This window comes from Choristoneura fumiferana, chromosome 17 (genome assembly GCF_025370935.1).
Source record: "Choristoneura fumiferana chromosome 17, NRCan_CFum_1, whole genome shotgun sequence".
Classification (NCBI taxonomy): domain Eukaryota; kingdom Metazoa; phylum Arthropoda; class Insecta; order Lepidoptera; family Tortricidae; genus Choristoneura; species Choristoneura fumiferana.
In genome coordinates this window covers 16,721,856-16,746,909 of record NC_133488.1, presented here as the reverse complement: position 1 = coordinate 16,746,909, position 25,054 = coordinate 16,721,856, and the positions used below count along the sequence as shown (strand labels likewise).

Below are 25,054 nucleotides of genomic sequence, written 5' to 3'. Positions count from 1 at the left end.
GGAAAGCAATGGGTACAACTGGAGGCAGTGCAACCGTGTGGCGAAAATGGCGGCTCGTCAAAGGCCAGTGGAAGCAGAGAGGCTTCCGGTATATTTACCGTTCATAAAGGGGATAACGGATAAAATCGGGCACTTGTTATGCCGAATATATAGCATCAAGTCGATTTTCCGTCCTCATATGCAGCTTAGTCAGTTGGTGCGATCGCCGAAGGATAAGGAGCACCTGAGTGGTCCCCGGGGTATACATGATTCCTATCGCCGCACAGTCCCGCTCTGGTGGAAACAGCTGAGCGGAGCGAGGCGAGGTAAGGGGCCATTAATTTATTACGTAAGACGATTTAGGGGGGGACGGTCGACCATGTCTTATTTTTTCTTACAAGGGGGTGGGAGGAGTCTTAATAGTTCTTACGTAAGATCATAAAAAAGGGCAAAGTTAAGTTTATACTTTGAAAAATCGCGCGCTCGGATAATATGCGTATAGGTAAACGATTTCTATGGCAACGGATCACTGCACCTGCACTTCTCGGGAACTGACCCCGCTTTTAAACTAGTCGTCACTTGTTTTGCGAAGACAGCACGTCGCTAATTATCCAATCCTTTAGATTCTTACATAATAAATATGACACAGGGGGGAGAGGGTCGGCCCATTCTCATTTTTCTTACATAGGGGGAGAGGTGGTCAAAAACTGGCAAAAATCGTCTTACGTAATAAATGAATGGCCCCTAAGTGAAGCATTCCTATTGGTTCATGAAAAACACGTTCCTCTCAATTTTCTGGTTGAAACGCCTAAAGCGAACCCCCCTTCCAAAACTGGCGTCCTCCCCGTGGGCGAAGATTTACCTAAGGGGCTGCAGGGCTACTACGAAACTCGAAACTCGAAATTCTTGTCGTGTGGTCCCTCTGACACTTACACTATTTAATACGAGAGCGAGAGGGACCGCACGACACGAACTTCGAGTTTCGAGTGTCGTAGTAGGCCTGCGGGCCCTATACTACTACTACGAGTGCAAAATTTTCTCGGGATTTCAGTCTTGGTCCAAAGGTTAGAGACGCGTTGTATTTCTTTTATTATAAGTTATTTAGGACTGATACTCTGGTTTTCACGGAGTCTTGTTTAAATCCTCAATGAACTAAAGTGGCATCTTTAAGATCACATTGTTTAAAGCTTACTATCAGACCTTCTACACGAGCGGTCTGTGGGCTAACTTCACGCGACGAGCATATGAGGTGCTGCGTGTTCAATATAACGACGCGTTCAAGAGGTTGTTCGGGCTGCGGCGATACTGCAGCACTTCGGCAATGTTTGCAGAAGCGCAAACAGATTGCTTTCCGACAATCATGAGGAAAAGAGTTACATCTTTAGCCAATCGGCTTCGCCACAGCTCGAAAAGCATCCTGAGCGTGCTGGCGCAGCGCTGGGACTCGCCCCTGATGGATCGATGGGTGCGGCTGCACGCGCCGGTCGCCGCCTTGCCTCGCCGCTTCCAGATTTTATGTGTTATTATATTTGTTACTTACCCTATACTTAAGTACTTGTAAACTAGCACTATGGATTTTTAGGTCCGAAATAAATTTTTGAATTTGAATTTGATTGCAGTGGTAAACGCGGCCTATCACTAGAGAGGTGGTCGATGCGCGCGCGTTTCTGCGCGTACGCAGCCTACGCGTTCGGGTTCCCGACGGGCCTGACTGTGCTGCTGGCTGCGCTAGAATTCTCCGGTCTGCCAGCACATCCCCTGATGCCCATGCTGCGAGATCAGGGCTGCTTCTTGTACGGTTAGTATATTTATCATCAAATATTTTTTTCTCTAAATTGTACATTATTTTAAGACTTATGTCCACTAATCCATTTCCGCTGAGCTATTGCAACACAGCCGAGTTTAGTAATAAATACAAAGCAGTTTGTCAGTATCTTTTTCATGCAGTTATTTCAAACCGTTTCTACTTAATCATATATTAAATATCTTCGCCATAATAAGCGCCTGACGTGCTTCGGATTCAAATATGTATTTTATACGCGCTTCTTTAGCTGATAATTGTACCATCTGCTTAAATTTATTTCATTCTGCTTTCCGTTTTCAAAGGTCGCCTGGAAGAGATCGCCCAATAGCAATAAGGACGCCCGTTGTTTAGCGTATAAATTTACATAATTTACGACCCGGGTAAGAATTTTTTGCAAAATTCATGCAAATCAGAAGATATGACGCTCCATGCAAAAAGGCAATAGAATAGAATATAACCCGGTTTAGATCTATCACGTCTAATATAAAAGCAATAGAATAAATCAAAAATAAATTCACCAAAAAATCAATTACCCATTTAAATTCTTCAGCATAAAATAAAAAGCTTATTTGTTTTTCAGGCAGGAGCAAGTTAATCTACCTATACGGTCCCATCGTCATTCTGTGCATCGCTAACATGGTGTTCTTTATTCTGACGGCCTGGAAAATCAACCAGATCAAGAAACAGACGCAGAAGACCCTCAAATCTAAAGACAGCTGCAGCACAGATCAGCAAAGAACTGATAAGCAACGGTAATACCTGTACCTAATGAACTAAAACAATTACTTAGGTAGCTCACCCGCGACCTTATGATAGCCACGTTTACATATGCAAGAATGCATGTTCATGCGGTTCCTCCACCTCCGCACTTTAAGAACACACACAAATCATACAAACCCATCTATCACCACCACCACACTAACCTGTCTCGTCTCGAACTCAACCAGAGCAACACAACCGTACACCATGCTACCAGATTTTACACCCAACCCAACCCAAATGTTTAATCTAACATCTGGTAGCATGTTGTACGGTTGTGTTGCTCTGAAGATGAGCTCTGGTTGAGTTCGAAATACGTTAGTGTAGTGTAGTGGTGGTGATAGATGGGTTTGTGTGATTTGTGTGTGTTCTTATAGTGTGTAGGTGGACGAACTGCATGCTGGCTATCATAAGGTTGCGGATGAGCAAAGTATGGATATGGACATCCACAAAGTAACGCCTGATTCAATAAATTAACTAAGAATATAATCGGTCAAGATCACAACACCTAAAACATCTTCTCTCTGAAATACTTCAGATTCCTGCTCTACTTGAAGCTCTTCACTGTTATGGGAATAAACTGGATCTTGGAGGTAGTCAGCGCCCTCTATCCCCAAGCTAACAACGTGTGGCGTTTCGTCGATGCCTACAACGTCATGATTGGTTTCTTCATCTTCGTCATCTTTGTCTGCAAAAAGAAGATCATACGTCTCATGAAGAAGAGGTTCGTTGCAGTTACACATAATTTTAGTCATCATCATCATTAGGTATATCAGCTGTAGGACGTCCACTGTTGGACATAGGTCTCCCCCATAAAAACAATTTATCATTTTAGTATCATGTTTATACGTTCTCTTCGTTCATGTAATAATAGAGATGAAAGGTGTCTTTAAAATTATTATTATCATCTTCGTTGTCGTATAAATTTCATCAATCATAAGTAATGATTCATGCATCATCAACCTTCATCATTATTCAATTTTCAAGATCATTATTCAAGAGTCATTCTCATTTTACCATTTTGTGTCTAGGTTCAATGAGATGTTCCAAATCTCTCAAAGTGATAGCGGAGATTTGAGGACGATAGGCAACAGGGATGTGAAGAACTGGAAGGAATATCAACAGCAAAGAGGCAGTCTTGACACAGTACGAACATCCATTTGTTGCGACTCTGATAATATTAGGACTACTAAAACATCCAGTTTTTAGGCATACATTAGCATAAACACAAGTCTTAAAAGACAGACTCTCAATGACAATGTGGGTTTTACAAAACCAAAGATAATGTCATTATTGAGTCATTGGTCAAAATTAATTTAACAAGTACCTAATGCAATTACAGTTGTTTAAAATTAGATATTAGTAGATCCTTTATATCAGAGAGTCACCGAAAAAACCTGAAGAATAAAAGTAAAATGTTAAAGGTACACGGTTTTTTATCGGTTTTAACTTTATCTTGGAGTGTACCGAAACTAATAAGCTTTTTGTGTTTATGACTAACATACAGTTATTAATACTAACAGTAACAAAAAGTAACATGTGCTCGACGAGTTTTGGTAATACCTAGGTACTTAAACAAAACTAAAAACAAAAAAATTGGCATGATTTGGATTTGCAACGCTTTATGAAGACCACCGAATATGTCTTTTTTTAACTTTAACCATGTTCATAGGAACGACGTGAACTAAAATTTTTTTGTTACCATATCGCACTGCTGGGATAAATCACACATTCATATTTTTGCTCCATAACAGGAAAGGTTTAATTAACATTGCTATGGAAACAGTTTAATACCTACTGAAACAAGTAGGTAAGTAATATAGAAGGTTAAAAAAAAACATGACCTTGCATTTAATTTTCTAAACAATGGCGTCGAATATCAAAGCCATCTCAATCCATTTAATGAAAGAAGTAAAGAAAATGTTTATACAACAAGGTAGGTATTACTTAAAGCCGAAAGGGCTGGCAGCACAGCAATGCTGAGGTATAGAACCAGAGCGCTGATGTTACGTGTAAGGCATTTAGCTAGTAGTAGTATTTATTTAGTTGTAGTTGTAGTATTTATTTATTAGGAACAGATACAAATTACAAACAGATACTATTGTAATTGACAAATTTATACTACACAATCAAAGTTTGTAACTTAACTACAACTGTCCACAACAATCATAATGTGGCCAAAGGAGCATGCAAGATGAAATAAGTTAAATACTACATTATTGCTAAAATAAACTAACTAGGTATCTAAAACTAACGTCACAGTGGATTTAAATGTTTTTATTGACATTGAAAATATGTCACATTCTGAACATATCTTATTAAATGTACGACACAGGCGGGAGATTGGACAATTAGCAGATACATTATTATTACTGAACAGGCAAGAAAACAATTGAGGGTGCCGGATAGGCCGTGCCGTGTGCCACATTTAAATTTCTGCCTCATCGATTGAACATGTATGTATATAAAATTGAAAACAATTGACAAATAGAAATAGCAAAATTTTAAGGTTGCACTCATAAACTTAATAAACATTTACCTAAAAGTGATTTATTTGCACTTGAGTAGCTTGATTTTGTCAATAACCGAAAACACGTATAGCAAACGCACATTAGAGTTGTGTTACTAATTCACGAATACTTGACAGGTGTTCACGTTGGCTAATATCTTTAACTGAATCTAGTACGTTAAAATAAGATGGCAACACATGGTGCTCACTATAAATCTGAGAGTACACATTTTGACAGCCAGTAGCTCGCACATTTTCGCGCAAGTAGCTCGTATGGTACCGTAGTCCCTGTCGTGCCCGATTTTAAAATAGGATGCTTACATTTCTTTTGGGTGTCGTAAATGTAACTCGGGGACCAGTAACCCATTTCACGAAGCTACAAGTTCCAATTTACAAACGGTAGTCTCTTTTCAATGCATACTTTCAAACAAAGACAACCGCTTGTAAATTGTAGCTTGTAGCTTTGGGGTAATAAGGCACTGAAGTGAGAGTGAGTAGCACGCTCTTAAATGCCAACTACAAACTCCGGACTCCAGCACTGCGGCGTGGAAGACAAACACCAAGAAACCACCACAATATTTTTATAAAGAAGTCATCAAGGTTTAAACCTTCAGATCCTCAACCAACAAGGACTACACTGTCAAGGGTGTAACGACTTAGAAGAGAAGAGATCGTGTGCTTGTGTTACATTTGTATGAAGTGTTACTTATACCGGACGTGGCCTGTAATATTGAGCAAATAATTAAAACATAGATCGTACCTACTCGTCAAACTAAACAACATTAGTTCAGCGAATTTAAAAAATAATGGAGTCTTTAGATTTTCCCTTTTTCATACAAATTAAATACTGTCATCAATGTACGCCATCCTAAAACACACACAACAGTAACTGACGTCGCCTGTCACGCTACGAACATCAACCATTTTGCTTTACATTGCTTCTTCGAATAAACTTTAATGTGTAAAAAAAAAAACAATTATTTTAAAAGTTGCTGAACTAATGTTGTTCATTTTGACGAGTATGATCTATGTTTTAATTATTTGCTCGTATTACAGGCCACACCCGGTATTCAGTCGCCTGCATTAATATCTGCCATAGCGGAGCATGCAAAAATATCTAACACTTTACCGGTCCTAGAATAGAGTCTTCTGATGTTTATGCACGCTTTGCTTTGTCAAATATTGGTACTAATGACCATAATACTGACACAAACACGTTAGAGCGTGTCTAATAAATAATGCTAACAGTTCTAAACGTATAACAGCGATACCGTTCTGGCGCGTCACAACACGTCTATCCATATCTAATCAGCTATACGCCTTTTGCAAAAGTGCTTTCCCATCTTTTCGCTGTCTGTATCGTTATTCAATTATGGTCTTGCGCAGGTACCACCAGCTGTGCGGGCACCCCATGTCTCGTACGCAAACGACGTCCACGAGAACTCTGTCCAGCACCCGGGATGACTACCGCATGGAATCCGTCAAGAACAAAACCCAAGTTTAATTCGAAATTGCAGGCTCCTTTGATGGTGCGGGACTCTAAGTCGTCACTGACGGGTCCGTGCTTTGAAATGCTAAATTAAAAATATAGCACCACAGGTCCATCGCTACCGTTGGTACACGCTATGTTGCTAGCAGTCAATTAAGGATGTGATGTTGGAGTAAAAGCAACGTTTTTATTTATAGATATGAAATTAGTTAAACTTGTAAGACCATTTCTGAATTTGGAAATTGAATGTAGAAGACATGAGAGAGTTGGAGTAAAGGAACAGAGAGTATATTTTATTAATGGAAAACTATTCTCGCTTGATATAAGTATGTTGTTACGGGATGTAGAGCGTGATTACCTTTAAGGCACTTGTCTCACCGCCAGCGAGGAAACGATTGGCTATCGACTATTTTCTCGCTCAAGAAACGAACAAAAGATATAAGATCCTGTGTGAGTAAAAGAGACACATATATTAATAGTTGATCGCTGGCTGTTCACACTGGCGGCGAGAACTCGCTCTTACATCTTTTGTCGCAGCGACAAGAGCTATAAAACTCGCTGAGCTATAGATACTCGCTCAGCGATGTCAGCTTGGCGGCCGCCCCGCACGAGCGAGTCGAGTGGATCGAGTAATCGCCCGTCGCACGCGAACACTCGCTTACAGCTTAGCGACAAAACTACACTCGCTTCTCGCTGCTCGCCCACTCGTTTCTAGTTACTCGCTCTATTCGCTTCTCGCTCATCGTCGGCGGTGGGACAAGTGCCTAACAAATTTACGATATTTCGATGCTGGTAAGTAGACTGATGAGTTTGCGAGTAGATGTCGTCCCGTAATGGTGGCACTTCACTTGGTGTTGTGTTTACGCGTTGCGCTATTGAAATCTCCCGTATCTCCACTCCATTGCTCATGGCAGAAATTAAATATTACATCTCTTTCGTACACGCAAATATTTCAGTGAATATGCCAAGTGAAGTGCCAGCAAAACAAACATATTGTTATTGAAATGGCCGTGAATCATTAAAAAACTTATATTTTTGTTATTATGCTACAAGCTCTATACTGGGAGATATTTTGTGATGATTAAAAAATTGTTTTTGATCAATTTTTTTATGTTCTCAATACATAACATGTCACGCACAGACGGACCTTGCTTGCCCGTGCAGTCACTTTACTTGATTCGATAAGTGCTTCGAATGTTAAAACAAAGCAAGTGTTAGAAATAGTCGATTAATAGTAAATTAAATGTTGAATAGCTTAATTGCAGGAGTTGGGAGGGAGAACTACCCCCTTATTCCTAAAAAGATGCATGTCTTTATTAGATAATAAAGCTTTGTCTCTATTTGATTAAGGCAAATGTCAAAGTGATACATAAAGACAAAACGTATCTTTCGTTTATGAACAAGATGGCTGGAGATAAATTGGAGGTATCAGAACGAACTAAACCTTATGCAATTTCTTTAATGTTATTAGTTTATTCTGCATGTCTCCGCTCTTTCTCTAATAGAAGCGTACCATTACATATTTACTTATGCCTTCATGCTCGTGTCTTCTCTCTCTCTCTCTTTCTGCCTTTTTCTTTCACTCCCTTCTCGTGTAAACTTTCAAAGTCTACCCTTAGTGTACATAAGTTTTCAGTTACAAAATACGTCTCGATCGCGTTCGCGTTAAAATCTCAATTTATATGGAAACATGAACAGCGCCTCTAGCGGAACGTTTGCGATGTTCGTGTTTCCATACAAATTGACATTTTAATGACATGTAACCGAAAACTTACACTAAGGGCACATAGCATAATAATTTCTGATAGTCGGTGCACTTTTGCGGGGCCAATGAATTAGCTTTTTGGGAGGGGAGGTTGCCCCGCACTTCACCACGCATTTGCCTTGTCTGGAAGGGTGAGTTATCTTACTAATTGATAATATACGCTATGTTTATACACTCTGTAGTATAATGCACTGTTAAACAACTAGTTCAATCTTAAAGCAATGTCAAAACAAAATTTGCGTATAATTAGCTAACTATAAGTAACTTGCTACTGCCATTTTTTACTAGTACAAGGTGAAGCAAAAACTCGGATTATATTAAAATGGCTGGTTAGTTTTTGTGATTCGGATTAGCTCTTAAAATGACTCGTTAAGGAAAAAATAATTTTACCTAAATTAAATAAGACTTAGGTTTACTCATTTAGAATTAAAACACTTACTTACCAAAAAAATTCATGTGTCCATGACTTTACTTATAAATTAGGAACTTTATGTACTTAAGTAGGGTATTATTTGAAATTATACAATATAAATGATCTCATTACTTAAAATTTTAGAATTAAGTATTTCTTTTCATGTAATTGACCGATCGCCTAATGTCGATTCACAAGAGTAGGGGAGTTACTACGAAATTCGAAGTTCGTGTCGTACCGTCCTTCTCGCTCTCGTATTAAATATTATAAGCGTCAACGGGACGGCTAGATACGAAGTTTGAATTTTGCACTTTGTAGTACAGCGCCTGGCACGAAACTAGCGGTAACTTGTCACTGTGTGAGTGTCGTTCGTACGCAGGAGGAGCCTCCTAATATTTTCTAAACAAGTATTTCCATAACACAATAGTCACTTTGTTTAATTAAATCAGACTGTACCTCTTTAGCGGTTTGCTCTCATCTTTCATATTTAATGCGAACTGCTAAGGAATTGGAATTCACTTCCATCGTCTGTATTTCCTTATAAATACAACCTAGTAGGGCTCTTCAAGGCTAGAGTGAATAGGCTGTTACTGAATCAGTGAGGTACACCTTTTGCCTCATCTGCACTTTTCATTGGGTGAGATAGGGGTCAATCACGGGCCATTTTATGTAAAAAAAAATAACATTTTGTGATGCGCACACATATACATCACCATTCACTCAAGCAATTCATTCGTGCTCTTGTGAAACGACCGTTAGAACTCGTTCGTTGTGTTGTAGCCATGTGTTGATACCGTTCGTATGACTTAAGGTGTCTATGGTGGTTTTGTCGATGTTTAGATCGTCCTACTATCCTACAAATAATATAAATGCAAAAGTTTGTGAGTGAGTGATTGATTGAGTAAATTGGGGATGGTTGTTTTTAATGCAAAGTCAATGAAAACCATGATGTAATTATCTAATGATTAACGCGTTTGAAGTGAAACAACCGATTTTCACTACCACCACTGGCGGACTATAGGTACTCTGCATTATTGCTTGCACCTTAGGGAGTATGCTTGCTTGCATGCTTGCTTGCATTCTTGAATGCATGCTTGCTTTCACTTGCTTTATTTCTTGCATGCTTGCTTAATTGCTTGCTTCTTTTAAATGTTTATGGTTCATGCGAGCGAAGCTGCGGGTGAAAGCCAGTATTTATGATATGCGGGAATATGAAAATATATTAATAGGTACAACTACGTCTATAGTATGTAACTAAGCATAATATAAGCAAATTTCTTGAACCTTAAGGGTACGTTCATTCAATGGTCCGTTTCATCGTTCGGTATTTACTCCGTGGTGTATGGGTGAGCTCATACACAGTTTATAGTGTATAATAGTACTTTAATAACGCGCGAGCCGAGCGAGCGAGCGAGCAGGCCGGTGAAGCGCCAAGATCTAATTACTTAAGTTCGGAAATAATTTGGGCTCTACCAGTGCTGGTTACGAGGGCGGGTTGATAAGTTTCCGAAATGAAAGATTTAAAAATAATAAATTAAAATAATAATGATGTCATTCTAATCACCTGACTTTTACGTAAATAAAGAGGTAATATTCAGTTATTAACATAAAAGTAATAATTTATAATAGCGATCCAAAGAAAAGCTGTTTTCATTTTCGTGAAAATGGAAAATTCTGAAGTGCGTGCTATGATTAAGTTGTATTTTTGAAAGACAAAACCGAAACTCAGATAAAAACCAAACTAGACTGCGTTTTGGGGTCTTCTTCGCCATCTTTAAACACAGTTCACACTTGGGTTACCGACTTCAGACGCGGTCGGCAGAGCTGTAAAGATGCTCCACGCAGCGGACGGCCCAATGAGGTATCGACTCGAGAAAGGATCAATAAAATAAAATAAAACGTATTAGACGATCGCCGTGTGAAGTTGGTGGAAATAGCGGAGATGGTAAACATTTCAAAAGTACGTGTTTTTAACATTTTGCACCAACATTTGGAAATGAACAAGCTTTGTGCTCGTTGGGCGCCGTGTCTGTTGACAGACGAGCAAAAACAACAACGCAAGGATGTTTCGGATGAATGTTTGGAGAAGTACAGGCGTAATCCTAACGAGTTTTTACGTCGATACATAAAAGTTGACGAGACGTGGATCCACCACTACGCGCCGGAGACAAATGAACAATCTAGGCAGTGGACGAATCGGAGTGAGCCCGCCCCAAAGAAGGCAAAAGCGATTTGGCAGCCGGTAAAGTAATGGCGACCGTATTCTGGAATTCCAAAAGAGTGATTTTTGTAGATTACCTCCAAAAAAGAAGAACGATAAAAGCCCAATATTAAGTATGCTGATCTGCTACAAAATCTCAGTGACACAATAAAAGAGAAAAGGCCTCACTTGAATAAGAAGAAAATTTTACTGCACCAAGACAACGCCCTTGTTCACACGGCTAAAGTCGCAATAGCCAAAATCGAAGAGTTGCACTTCGAATTGTTACCCCATCCCGCATATTCGCCAGATTTGGCCCCTTGCGACTTCCACCTGTTCCCAAATCTTAAAAAGTGGCTAGGTGGACAAAAATATTCCTCTAACACTGAAGTCATTGCAGCTGTAAATGTGTATTTTGAGGGACTTTTTTTTTATTTGACTGGATGGCAAACAAGCATGGCGACTTGATGAATCATTCTTTCTAAATGGGATAATAGCCTTGAAGAAACGTTGGGCTAAGTGCGTGGACTTAGAAGGTACCTACGTTGAAAAATAAAACATTATATTTATATATATTGTTTTATTTATTTGCCGTTTCGGAAACTTATCAACCCGCCCTCGTATGTAAGATGGTTGTGTTCGGGGAACACGGATAAATTTAAGTTTTTCAAATTAAATATAGACGTATTTTTTTTACATTTCTTTGAAACTCATGAATGTGTTCTTAAAATGCTGTTACTGATACACAGTGGTACCTACGCCTATCCCCGATAAACATAGGACACTTAATTTTTGTAATAAACAGTTAAACCTTAAACATCTATCAAAATGTGTCTTACAAATTTTAATGTCGTAATGATTATTCCTGATATTTATTAAACAGTCACCATCAGATATTTCGGAGCGGCTAAAGTTGTCAAAAATATCGGCACATGCACTTCATTATTAAGAGCGTTTATACCTGCTGAGCTGGCAACGTTGCAGTTTTCTTATCTTTTCTCGGTTATTGCATAAAAATTTAATGAAAATTAACAATGTGGTCTGATAGAACTCTTCTTAATATAAATATAAGTTAATGTGTCTACTCCAATAATTATTCGTGATAGACTTTTATATTCATTAAAAATGAACTAATGCTTATCACTGATGCTTAAGAAGAGTTCTATCAGACAACATTTTTAATTTTCATTCAATTTTTAAAAACTAACAAAAATGCAATGTTGCCAGCTCAGCAGGTATAAACGCTCTTGGTATTAGAGTTCATGTATCGATATTTTTGGTCACCTTGGCCGCTCCGAAATATCTGATGGCGGCTGTACATACTTAAGCACTTTTATGGTGTAACTGGGATAGTAAATTATTTCTTGTCGCGGATAATTCGACGCTTGTGAAACGTTTTTAAAAAAAATATACGTTTAAAACGTTGAGCGGTTTTCCCGAAACGTTGAGCATTTTCCCGATAATATTTTGTATAATTGAATGTACTTACCTAATGTTATAATAAATCAATTAAGACTATTGTGTACTTATGGTTGCCCAGTGAATTTAGGATAGGTATTCGTGTGAAAAATAGTGGTGTGTCCCCTGGCCGACCGTATTGTAAGCTAAAACGATATTCTGATATTTACGATTTAAATTAAGTATATTGAAACGATACTTAGTATTAACGAGTTATAAGAAATGTGCGTTTATAAAAAAAATAGTCCATACAAGGATAACATTTACTTGATTAAAAAAGTACTTTAAAAATAACAAATTCATATAAGAACAAGTTGATTGACGCAACTAATGAAAATATGGGATAGTATGTAAACACTTACATTTATAAAGGCACTGAAATATTAAATCTACCTCATGTAGCTCACTTTGTTTATTTAAATACCTATCTTTTGGATTCTCCTTGATGTTTAATATAAAAACAAAATTGAATGTTGTATGTGTATAATATTTTAAGTTCATGTGCCTTGCAATAATTCACTGAATTAAATAAAAAAAATACGACTTAAGTAATTGCTTTTTATTTAGTCTGCACTTGTCAATGGCGTAGGTACTCAGTTTTTAATCCAGTGAATCAGAAATTTTTTATAGGGTGCATTAAAATCGTTATGTACACTACAATACGAGTATAATAGTAGTTTCTAGCATTAAAAAACCAAGGGAATGATAGGTGCCCCCCAATGACCATACTAATACTACATATTTTTATTACACAGCACAAATGTAATGTGAATAACTACATCGTTGAAATCGAATTATTCGATAGATGCACGCTTAAAATAAATATTAAATTCTAAAGCGTATTGTAAGCCATCGAAAGATAACTAAAGATTAAGTATTTATTATCAAAGAATTACGCGGTAAGTAAAACGGCACTTGCACCGCGACTGAGGGGGCTACTACAAATAAGTAAACACCTAAATTAAAAAATGAAATTGCACTTCTGTTCAGTCTACCTCATGTAGATTTTGGATGTTTGAAATCTACGTAGGTAAATAAAATGTTGTACGTGTATGTTTACACGCCTATTGCATTAATGTGCTGTTTCAAATAATAAATAGAAAGTAAATTGTTTTTTATAAGTCGTCCATTGAATTATCCCGAGATTATTTATCCCTGATTTTACCCGTTTTCCATTAGCTTTAATATCTATTTGCATTTGCAAACATCTAAAAGTACCACTGAGTATATTTTGCTTTGCACTAGCAACTGACAACATGAACAACAAAATTTTTGCCACGTTTGTAGTGCCATCTACAGGGGAACAAGATACATCCGCACCTCAAGACCTAAGCTCTACCAGCTCTACAGTTGTCGCTCTCTGATAGTTTCAAACGCTTTTTAGTTTGCCTGCCTTTGTCCGAGTTCACAACGCAACCCCTAGATGTCGCTACTAACTACAAAAGCCGCAAGTATTGAGCGGCATGGCAACCCCATGCGTCAAGCTGCGGCCGTCCGCGACAGCATGACGCAAACTGCCGCACCTTGTATCCGAACGCGACATAACATGCGACACATTTTGAGGTTATGTCCAGTTATGATTTTATTCGTTTTTGTCAATCCGTAATAAGTGATATGGAGTGGACGAATGAAAAATATTTGCGGTTCATCGACGACTATAAAAAAGCGAGTGTATTATGGGACATTCGGAACCCAGATTATAAAAATAATAGTAAGAAACGTAGTGTTGTTGCTGGCCTTGCTCAAAAGTACTGCGTTGAAGATGGGGCTTTGAAAAAGAAGATAAAGAATCTAAGAAGCGCATTTCATAGAGAACACCACCGGTTAACGAATAGAAAAGGTGGTTCCGTGGATGAGAGTAGGAAATGGTTCGCATACGACGCACTGAGGTTTATACTTGATGTGACGGGGTCCTGCGGCGGAGTTGTAAGTCACTTTTTTCCCACGTGTTATAATATAAAATTGATGGGACTGTATGGATTGTATGTTTTGTATTCGGAGTTGTCCTTTAATCATGTTTGACGACCGGATAGCCAGTGGCTAACCACGAAAGTATCAAAATAATCTGACTGCGAAGCTTGAGGTCCCGGGTTCGATCGTCGGTCGGGCGGGGCACACAATTTGTATGAAAATAAAATTCAAATTTCAATTCAAATTCAAAATTATTTATTTGTTGTATAAGAATGTTTATTCGCGGATCTAAAATGTTAATTATGTATTTAAGTATTTTTATCCGTCACCTAGTACCCATAGCACAAGCTTTTCTTACTTTAGGAAATTGGGACTAGTAGAAGGTTTTTGATAGGTTTTTTATTTAAGTACCTAGGTACCTAGCGACGGTTGAAAGAAGAAATTGACTAAGTGACATTTTTTTAAGATAGTGTGTTATATCTTGCTTGGTTACATGTTTGTAATCAGTAAATTTTTCTCTGTCGTTTGAGCTATGTCTCCAAATTTTCACAAAAAATATCGCTTAGTCAATTTCTCTTTTCAACCGTCGCTATGTTTATCTACTATGCTTAGGTGTATTTATTGTTTTGAAGTTCATCTTGCAAATCACCGGCTATTAGGGTAAACGTGAATGTGTTAGCTAGGTGATAATAGCATTAGGTTGGTAGGTAAGTAGATAGTTTTAAATTCATGTTTCAGGGCTAACAAACCACAAAGTCACAAACAGCCAAATTGAGATTCCTTCTATATACTTTATCATCTAAATAACTACCTAATATAAACTATAGACATAGTTTATTTATAACAATTTTACCGAGCGAGCATGAAACGGAAGCGAAGAGTCTCCGTTTCAGCTTAGGCTAAAATACTTTCGGAATGTTTGTCTGGAATATTTAGTTCGGAATTCGGATGTCTGGTTGATTTATTATACAAGTCGCATTTCTCAAGAAATGATAGTGTTCAGACAATAATTGGGTAGTTTGTTGGGAAAAAATATTAGGGCTGTTTCACCACATTAATTTTATTTGACGGATAAATGTGATGCCGTCTTCGTCTATTCGAACAAAACAAACACAGACGGCATCACATTTAACCGTTAAATAAGTTAAATCAATGGATGGTGAATGATACAGGTAGGTATTCTATTTAGTCCGTCATGCAGTTAGATCATCAGGAAAAATTACACATGTAATTTTTCTTTCATGAATCAAACATAAAAACAAAGATCTCCATGAAAGTAGAGGCCGGTGAAGAAAATAAGTCGGATATCACACATATATAAAATAATATCTAAATCACTTAACAGATTTAGATGAAATTCAGTATACTGATAATTTGAGTACCGGAAAAGGACATAGTTAGGATAGTTTTTATCCCGGAAAATTGCATCGTTCTCGCAGGATAAGCGATAATCGGATTCTGCGCAGAAAGAGTCGCGGGTAACGGCTAGTCTATCATAACCATACTTTGAATAACATTGTGGCAGCTATTACTGTGCCAACAACCAACTAATTGTAACTTTTATGACGACAAGGTTCTACTGTTCTACTTCGACTTCGGCTGTTATGATATTCCTATGAAATTTAACTAATGCAGATAAACTACAAACTAATGAGGCACAAAATACATTATCTACGTTTTATTGTTTCCTGTAAACAAGCACTGTTGGTAGTACTCGTAATTAAGCTACTTCTACTAATGAATATTGTTATGTTGTGGTTAGTTTTTTATTCACGCTTACTTGCCAGTCCAGTGACGCGATCACTTTTGATACTTTTATGACAAACAACACTTTTATTTTTGAACGATTATTGATTATTATATTACTGAATAAAAATGTTGGGGAGTAATTCCAATTTAATGTTGGTAATACTGTATTTATTCAAAATAGAGGTTAGGAATCTTGGAATGGAAGTTCATCCTCACGTGGCTATTTTTATTCTGCGCATGTGCCTTTTTACGCCCAAATTTATGTTTTTGCAATTGTTGAATTTTTATCGCATTGAAGTCCCGGTTGTAAATAATAATTCATATATTTTTTTTTACAAATTATATAGAAACAAGCATAAAAGTTAACTGTCAAAGGAAGGTCATTGAACTGTATTATTATGAATTTCAAAGCAATTTAAAAGCATCCATAAGTGTGCTTTTATGAGCCACAGAGTCATAGACTTTTTCCCGGACTTACTATGTATTATACTCGTATTATCATTGCATTCGTGTTCGTGGACCTTTAATTGTCAAATAAAAGTACCTACAGGAGTAGAAAAAGTATATAATATTTTTGTTAAGCAACCTAGAGTGAGAGGAGTCTGTGTTATTCTCTCTGACACTTTGTATGCGGGTCTGACTCGCTCTTGGCTAGTTTTCATGAGGTATTATACGTTATTTTAAAAGCTTTTATTTAATTTCTCTTGACCCGTGTGTGTCTATCTGTAATCAAATATCGAGTCGAAGTTCTACTGTTCAAATTTTCTTACAATTTGGTAGACAGGTACACGTATACTAACTATAATACATATATATTGTATAGGTACTATGATATTTTAATGACAATGCAAATACATTCAACAAAACAGCCTGAATTAATATAACATATATTATATTATATTTTTGTGTAAAAGTCAGCAACAGAAATAGATCAGCAGTTATGATGTTCAAAATGATCTAAACTAAACACTCTTTTTACCTTAGAAATATAGTCGTATGTAGATTATTTTGAGCACCGTAACCGCTCATACACTTCTGATGCTGACTTTACCCACAGAATAACGACATTAAGCAACGGCTTCATGATACAAATAAGGAAAAACAAAAGTAAACATTAGAATATTGTTTTTGTTAGTGGTTAGAATTTGAGACGGAATCTACCCTTCTTACCATTAAAAGTAGTTATACTGACGCAATTTACGCCAAACAGCACAATAATAATAATAATGTATATCATCCAAGTTTTAAATATTTGAATGAAAATCAAGATATCGCACTCCAAGACCAACAGTCAATCAACTCAAAATATTAAACAATGTACGATTTTTATTTTAACTTCATTCAATATTCTATATAAAGGTCGATTTACGCTGTTGGTGGAAATGAAAATGCAAATTCTATTTGAACATTGAACATTGTCACCTCTACATCAAAAACCGCCGGATACCAGTAATTTACTTAGAATAGAAACGTGTAAGTACCTACATTCATAAGATACTATTAACGATGTTAAGCAATGATAAAAAGAAACAAGCATTCGAACCTTAAGTAAATACAAATAAAGTGGAAAGTAACGCGTGTGCTGTTTGCAACATAAACCAAACACTCAATCAATCATTTCCATCAATTAACGTCAATCAATCAAATATTGACGAGGTAATTGATGGGCGTTCGGGTTCGATCGTCAGGGCTCGGAAAATTCCGCCATGTTCTATCCTCCTCCCACACGCTGGGTGTGACGCAAACAGAAATAACTTCGGAGGACCGAACAGATTCGTTTCAACAATACTTGATTGAAGCCAGTGAGGCAGTGAGATAGTTCGGCACAGTAACTCAAATCAATCAGTCGCATTTTCAAGTGAGTTTTAAAAGCTTAATTATTGTAACTGTCTAGCAAATAATATATTATAATTACATACCAGTGACGTATCGTATAAAACAAACTTAAAAAGCCGCCTACTTTTCAGTGTACAGAGTTTTTAGAGACTTCCAAAAACCATAATTTATTTATTGAGCTTTGGCGACCCGGGCCAACAGTTTCGCTCAGAAATGGCGGCAAAAAAGTGTCATAGATGGCTCGATGAAGAAGTAATTGCGTTCTTAAAGCTATACAAAAACATGGAGTGCTTATGGAATACTAGGTTACGAGACCATAAAGATAGAAACAAAAGGGAAAGAGCTTATGAGATGATCAAGGCCAAACTGGGCTTAGATGATTTGACGGTACTTGATATCAAAAACAAGATACGGGGTATCCGTACAACGTACAGTGATGAGTTGAACAAGATTGTAAGCTCAATGAAATGTGGGGAAAGTGATGTGTATAAACCTAAAGTGTTTTGGTTTAATATAGCCGACTCATTTCTGAGAGGAGTGACGAAACATGGCTTAGGAGCGATGTTTAGGGTAAGACTGCTATTTATACTACACAATACCAACCAAGCCTTGATAATGGCATTGTTTTGATGACTGTAAACATGAATAAACAAAATAAGCTGTGTGCTTAGGTACAATTTTAATACTCTAGATCTAGAATTAAAGGTACATTTTTACCGAAACAATCCCTAAAAACAACTGAGGATGTACTATGTACCCACAGTAAGCAGCAAAAGTAAAAATCTAATAATACCTTAGTGATATCTAACTATTCAAACTCGGTCTTTGTTTGAAAATAAAGGCGTGAAGAGAGCCTAATCAATGAAGATTTCTGTGAAAGACTAGTTGACATTATATTACAGGAAAAATGGGATATTTTGCCGCCAAAATATGTACATCAATAAAACTTTGTTTATAACTTTAACTTGTCACTAGAAATAAGGATCTGAAGAGTCCTACCAAAATTAAGACTTCCCACCCCCTCCCAGGGAGTATGGGCAGGAGCCAACGCTAAAAAATGCAAATTTTACAAACTAGGCGAGTGAGGTGTCATATTCTATCTATATTCTATGTATTTTTTTGCGCTGAATTGAATGAAACCGTACCCACACTTATAGGATCAATATTTTGCGAGATATAAAGGGTTTTTGTAGTAAACATAAAACTGTCTAAAAATCACTTACCAACAATAGTTTGTCTAGATTTGGATGTGATGGTAATAATAATTGCTCTCAGTGATCCTGAAAAGTCTATATTGTTGCTTTAACTCAAAATTGCCTGAGTTATAATAGAAAAATATTTTGTTTTCTATTGTTTCAACAAAAACCCTTCATATCTCGCAAAATATTAATCCTATATAAGTATGGATAATGGTCTCATTCGATACAGCGCAAGAAAAATACATAGAAAAAGATTACTCAGTGCCAGGGGGTATAGGCAGGGGAGGGGGAATTTTAAAAATGCAAATTTTACAAACTGCTAGTGTAAGTCTCATAACTCATTGACCATATCCGTGCTTATAAGGATCAATATTTTGCGAGGTATGAAGGGTTTTTTGTTGGAAAAAAATAAAATATTTCAAGTCAAAAGCAGGATTTAATCACCATAAAAATTGGAAAACTTTTACACTAAAGTAGTGTTTAGTTATTAATATTAAAAGTCTTCATATTCTTTTATAAGTAGGTACTCAACATATATTACGTTGCGATCGACGTTAGAGCGTTAATTAAGTATTATGTAGTTGCGAATTTTGCGATGGTACCACACACCACTAGTGACGCATTTAATGTTTCGAATGGGTTCGTTGGGGCGAGTAGTGCATGCTCGGGCTCGGCGTAGTATGGTTAAAAAAATGCGTCAAATCCTGTTTGAAACTCCCAAAAACTTTTTAGTTGAAAATTATTAATATTTTCGTTTATTTTACAGAAGAAAGAAGAGGCATCATTTGCTGCCGACGAGTCCCTTCAACATCAAGACACAGAAGAAGACCTAGACTTTAGCGACAATGCCAATCTCATCGAACTCCCCCCACTGCTTCCAGAAAGACATAGCCCAGAAAACAATGCCCTGAATCCAGTACTTGTTAGCAAAGAAGAAGACGAATACGATCTCTTTGGTCGTTCTATGGCTATGCAACTCAGAAAAATGCCGGAGTTGACAGCTCTAGAGCTAATGCAGAAAATGCAACTGATGGTGTTGAATTCAAGAAAACAGTTGAGCAACAAAAAGATTAAAATGAAACAGAGGATAACTAAACCTGTTCACGCACCTTCCACTAGTAACACAAACTCGAAAAGAACTCGCAGCCCTTCGCCAGATGTATCGTCGCAGTCTACTCCATCTCCTTGTTATAAATTTGAAGTCATGAGTCCAACTGAGAGGGATCCCACTTCTGCTATAGGCGACGAAACAGATAGAAGCTTCACTTATGTAACTACTATAGAACATGCTGACAATTTTCCTGTTAATGATGAAATTCGAGAAGACTGTACAGGCAACGTACCGATTGGAATCCATAGAGAAACGAAGAGAAAGCTTACGAGCTCTATTGATCCATTAGAAGTTAAACAAAGCAGGCTATCAAATACTAGCTTTAAGAATTAATAATCTGCTAGAGCCAGGAATTTACAGTACAACCAGAATGTTAATGTCGCTCATGGCAATAGGACACGTCGCTTTCTTCGTATCCTGAAGAATCAAATGGGAAAGAAAATGAAAAATGGTCTTTTATTTCGAGTTGCGAATGACATTACCAAACTAATTTAAATAAGTCTAACTGAAGTTTTGGAGTATTTTAGTAAAAAATTGGATTGAGCTATTGTGAATTGTGATAAAGTACATATTACAAAAAAAAAAATGTGTTTTTTTTTTCTATATAATCCCACTAACATTATTATAAATATGCGAAGTTTTGTACCTCTTCACGTCTAAACTGCTGAATCGATTCCGATGAAATTAGGTATAAAGATGAAGTCCCTGGGAAGGACATATATGATATTTTCTATCCTGGAAAATTTGCATAGTTTCCGCGGGACAGCGATAAGTGAATTCTACGCAGATAGAGTCGGGAGCAACAACTAATATATAACAAAATATGGCCTTCTCAATCTACCCTTGACCATAGGGTTGGTGCAATATGTAAAGCATTATCATCGCAATCCAACACGGACTCTTAGCGACCCTAAGTACCACTAAGTCTTCAAATACAGAAACTGCTATGTTCTATATTACTCTATTGATGTTTCTTATATCGGATGCAAAATACAACTTTTATAACTCTCTTCCTTCAGAATTCATTCTCCAGGCGTAAACTAGGTAGGTGCCTCATCATCATCATCATCATCAGCCGGAAGACGTCCACTGCTGGACAAAGGCCTCCCCCTTAGAACGCCACAATGAACGACGACTCGCCGCTTGCATCCACCGGTTTCCCGCCACTCTCACGATGTCGTCAGTCCACCTGGTGGGAGGCCTGCCAACGCTTCGTCTTCCGGTTCGTGGTCGCCACTCGAGGACTTTTCTCCCCCAACGGTTATATGTTCTTCGAGCGATGTGGCCTGCCCATTGCCACTTCAATTTGCATTTTGCATATTAGGTAGGTGCCTACCTGGAGAGACATCTCTCTATTGCAGCCTTCCCCCATAAAGATAACCAGATTTAGGAGAGTTGGACAAAATTGGACATAATAGTTACGTTATCTTCATGATAGTTTTTGTTTCAATTGTACCTAGCTGCATTATATACCTATATTTGCAACGCCGACGCCTTTTTGGACCTTAGAGCAAAAAGAGCGGTCACTCTAGACACCAGGTAGCAAGGGGCTCCATTTTCCAGTTTCCAGTTTTTATTAAATTATAATGGCACCTCTTGAGGGGAGCGGGAGCAGTGTAACCCTACACTCTACTCTCGCTCTACCTTGATCAAAGGCTAGACCGGCGCTGTATAGTTGAATTACGCCAACTTTGTTAAAAGGTACACAGTTTACTAAGTAACTTATTAATAACTAGCTTTTGCCTGTGGTTTCACATAAGTAAACCAATTACGTCTGGCACCCGAATTTCAATGCCGAGATTTCACGAAATTTTCATATCATGGAAATGCCCAAAACTTAATAGAGTACCTACCTAGTCTATTTACGTTAAGTAACTTTATTTATGAAATACTCGTATCTGTTCAAAATTTCATGTTCACACCACAATGGTTAAGATTTTGGGATTTTACATGGATTTCATGGAAATATCGGGATACAAAGAACATAGGCTTCCCAGAGCATGTCGCATTTAATGTCCTTCCCAGCATGCACCTCCATCTGTACGAGTACTGTGCGAATTCTCTGAATTGCAACGGACAGGGCTATAAACACCGATACTTTGAACGAGTGAAGCCATCGACATGAGAAGAAGAAGAAGAAGAAGATACATAGGTGATAAATTTCATACGAATCCGTCCAGCCGTTTTAGCGGGAAGAAGTTACAGCCACACACACATATCTTGGAGACCTAGTCCCAAACTAAGCAAAGCTTGCACTATGGATACTAGGCAACTGATAAACATACTTATACCTATAGGTAAATACATTTTAAAAATCCGGGAGAACAAACATTCGTATTATTTGTTAGAGCCTGGATCAGTGCAGTACATGGAAGTTATTGCCAACAGGATTTTTTGCTGGATTGGAAATTAAACTGGATATGATTTTATTTTACCGCTCTATATTATCTCAGAATATATACTACAGATGTAAATTAGGTTACCTAGTTATCAACACAGAGTTTTACAAGCATGTAAAGTACTATTCAATGGAAAAAAACAATTGTGTAAACAAAGCAATTTTTCACGATTACTCCGTAGTTACTTGCATTTGAACGCCAATCCCGATCATATTCACATCTCAATGAGCTCACCACTGTTTTTAACAACCATTTTATCATTAAATAATCGTGTAAATATGTTTATTTTATAGAATTAATTGGAAGACGAAAATCCGTTATATTTGTCAAATTGACATGATAATTTTTTCCTCACCGAAGTTGGTCTATGGTCGGTCTAGTCTCTGGAAATTTAGTGCTGTACCAACAAAATTAATTATTTGACTGAACCAACCTTACCTACCGATAATTATGGCTGGCTCTGCAAATTAATTTATCCGTAGATATTAATTATTTGTGTTAAGTTACACTATTTAATGAAGGTTTATAAAGGTTTCTAATCCTATCCTACTATCCTACTTCCTACTAATCCTACTAATATTATAATGTGAAAGTTTGTGAGTGAGTGAGTGAATATGTTTGTTACTTCTTCACGCTGAAACGGCTGGACGGATTTGGATGAAATTTGGCGAAAAGTTAGATAACCTGGATTACAACATAGGATACTTTTTATCCCGATATTCCATGGGATAGGGATAAAATCTTGAAATAACAACCGCTCAGCTTAGAGTCATGAAAATTGGTATGTAGATAGTTTGACATCTGGAATAAAACATAGCCTACTTTTTATTTCGATATTCCCACGAGATAGGGATAAAATTTCGAACTAATAACCGCTGGGCTTAGAGTCATGAAATTTGACCATGATTGTTTTTAATGTAATGTCAATGAAAACAACGATTTAATTTTCGGGAATTCCCACGGCAATTTTTAAAAATCCCGGTATTTCAGCTGCTGGACCTAATGATTTACGTGTGCGAAGCCGCGGGTAAACACTAGTTGAACGATAAAAATAGTATTTTAGTAGAAATTATGTACATTTCTATTTACTAGTATCATATTTACTGTGGAGTCCATTGTTGGACCAAAAAATAATTTTGAATCACTTCCCTGTGTCTACTCTCATTTCCCTGTCTTATGTAAATAAAAAAATGCCTCTTCTAAATTATATAAAAAATACAAACTGAGACATGGATGCACAGAAAAACCAGAAAAAGAGACCAGTGCTGGGGAATCGAACCTAGGTCCTCAGCAATCCGTACTGCGTACTATAACCCCTACACCACCGTTGGACAGGAGTCAAGATACAAATTTCTCCTATGCACACATATCTCAGGTTGGCTTTTTCTACTACGCTACTTAAGCAGCAAAAAAATCTAAATTAATCCATATTTTAACTGACCCTTTAAATTCTAAAATACTCCATCATAAACCTTGGGGAAAATATACGTCAAAAAATACAAGTGGATATACATGTTTCACCATTTTAAAAATTCTACCCTTAAAGGGGTATAAAGGGGAGTGTTAGTTTTGAACATAAAGTGTAAGTTTGTATGGAAGAAACGTTAGGTATATATATTTGAAGATATAATTCTAAAACTCCTTGAAAATGCTATTAAACATTTTAAGTTAAAAGGGAGGGGTTAAATGGGAGGGGGTTAAGAGAATACGTGATTCGCCATTTTTAAAAATTAAACTTAGGGATTACATTAAATAATGAAATATGAGTAAATTCAAAATAATTATTTACTGCTGATTGAAGTATCTTAAAGAGCATTCACATCACTAGAGCCAACGTCAGTCAGTCAGTCAGCCAGTCGTCAGTCAAGTGTCAATGTCAGTCACCACATTTGTTTACACAATTGATTTTTTCCATTGAATAGTACCGTACGTACGATAGCGAGCAGCGTCCGTAAGGGAAGAAAAGGCGGAAGCGAAGTGCCAAATTAATAAACTGTTTAATTGACAAATACTCTATCAATGTCACTTAAGACATTTGAGACACTGTTAAAAGCCAATCATGCTTATGATCCTATATTTTCAACATTATTCATACAAATATCTGCTCCGGCCGGGAATCGAACCCGGGACCTTAAGCTTCGTAGTCAGGTTCTCTAAGGTCGTCTATATGTAGATAAGGACGACACACATACGTAAGTACTCCCAAATTTTCGGTTTTATAATACTAGCCCGTAACTTGTGCGAAGAATTCGTGTATTGAAATCCCGCATAATACTCGTACCTAATATAAACTATGCAATTTTCCGGGATGGAAGTTATCATTATCGATGTGCCAAATTTCAGTTAAGTTCGTTTACCCGTTTTTGTGTGATAGAATAACACACATACGCATTTCCTATATTAGTACCTAACATTAGTAGAATTACTTGCTATACTAACCCTACTAACCTATTAAACTAACAGCGCTTGTGTGA

General features: G+C 37.1%; 2 protein-coding genes and 1 long non-coding RNA gene across 5 annotated transcripts in view; 2 read left to right on the top strand and 1 right to left on the bottom strand.

The window, feature by feature from the left end:
- The window catches only part of LOC141436856 (G-protein coupled receptor Mth2-like), a 24,669-nt gene extending 11,388 nt beyond the window's left edge, over positions 1–13,281 (top strand). The window contains exons 5-8 of the mRNA XM_074099938.1: positions 1,599–1,777; positions 2,364–2,535; positions 3,081–3,266; positions 6,438–13,281. Of these exons, the coding sequence (XP_073956039.1) occupies positions 1,599–1,777; positions 2,364–2,535; positions 3,081–3,266; positions 6,438–6,555 (655 nt within the window). The 3' untranslated portion in view covers positions 6,556–13,281. The remainder of the gene's footprint in view (positions 1–1,598; positions 1,778–2,363; positions 2,536–3,080; positions 3,267–6,437) is intronic.
- Positions 1–25,054, bottom strand: part of LOC141436862 (uncharacterized) — a 281,086-nt gene that overhangs the window by 189,815 nt on the left and 66,217 nt on the right. The gene's annotated exons all lie outside the window — the stretch shown is intronic.
- LOC141436929 (uncharacterized) lies at positions 13,876–20,740 on the top strand. 3 transcript variants are annotated; one of them, XM_074100062.1, is made up of 2 exons: positions 13,876–14,301; positions 19,837–20,740. In XM_074100062.1, exons 1-2 carry the CDS (start codon positions 13,942–13,944, stop codon positions 20,512–20,514), a joined length of 1,038 nt encoding a protein of 345 aa, XP_073956163.1. In that variant the 5' UTR covers positions 13,876–13,941; the 3' UTR covers positions 20,515–20,740. The 3 variants fall into 3 exon arrangements, 2 of the variants coding, with proteins under 2 accessions (XP_073956163.1, XP_073956164.1); XR_012452348.1 differs by lacking the exon at positions 13,876–14,301 and adding an exon at positions 17,720–17,893 and having other exon boundaries at positions 19,837–19,926; XM_074100063.1 differs by lacking the exon at positions 13,876–14,301 and adding an exon at positions 17,907–18,441.

Excerpts from the sequence above, each read along its gene's own strand:
- LOC141436929 (XM_074100062.1), top strand. The coding sequence starts at position 13,942 with ATGTCCAGTTATGATTTTATTCGTTTTTGTCAATCCGTAATAAGTGAT. Across the intron at positions 14,302-19,836 it reads CGGGGTCCTGCGGCGGAGTT|AAGAAAGAAGAGGCATCATT; the intron begins GTAAGTCACTTT and ends TTTATTTTACAG.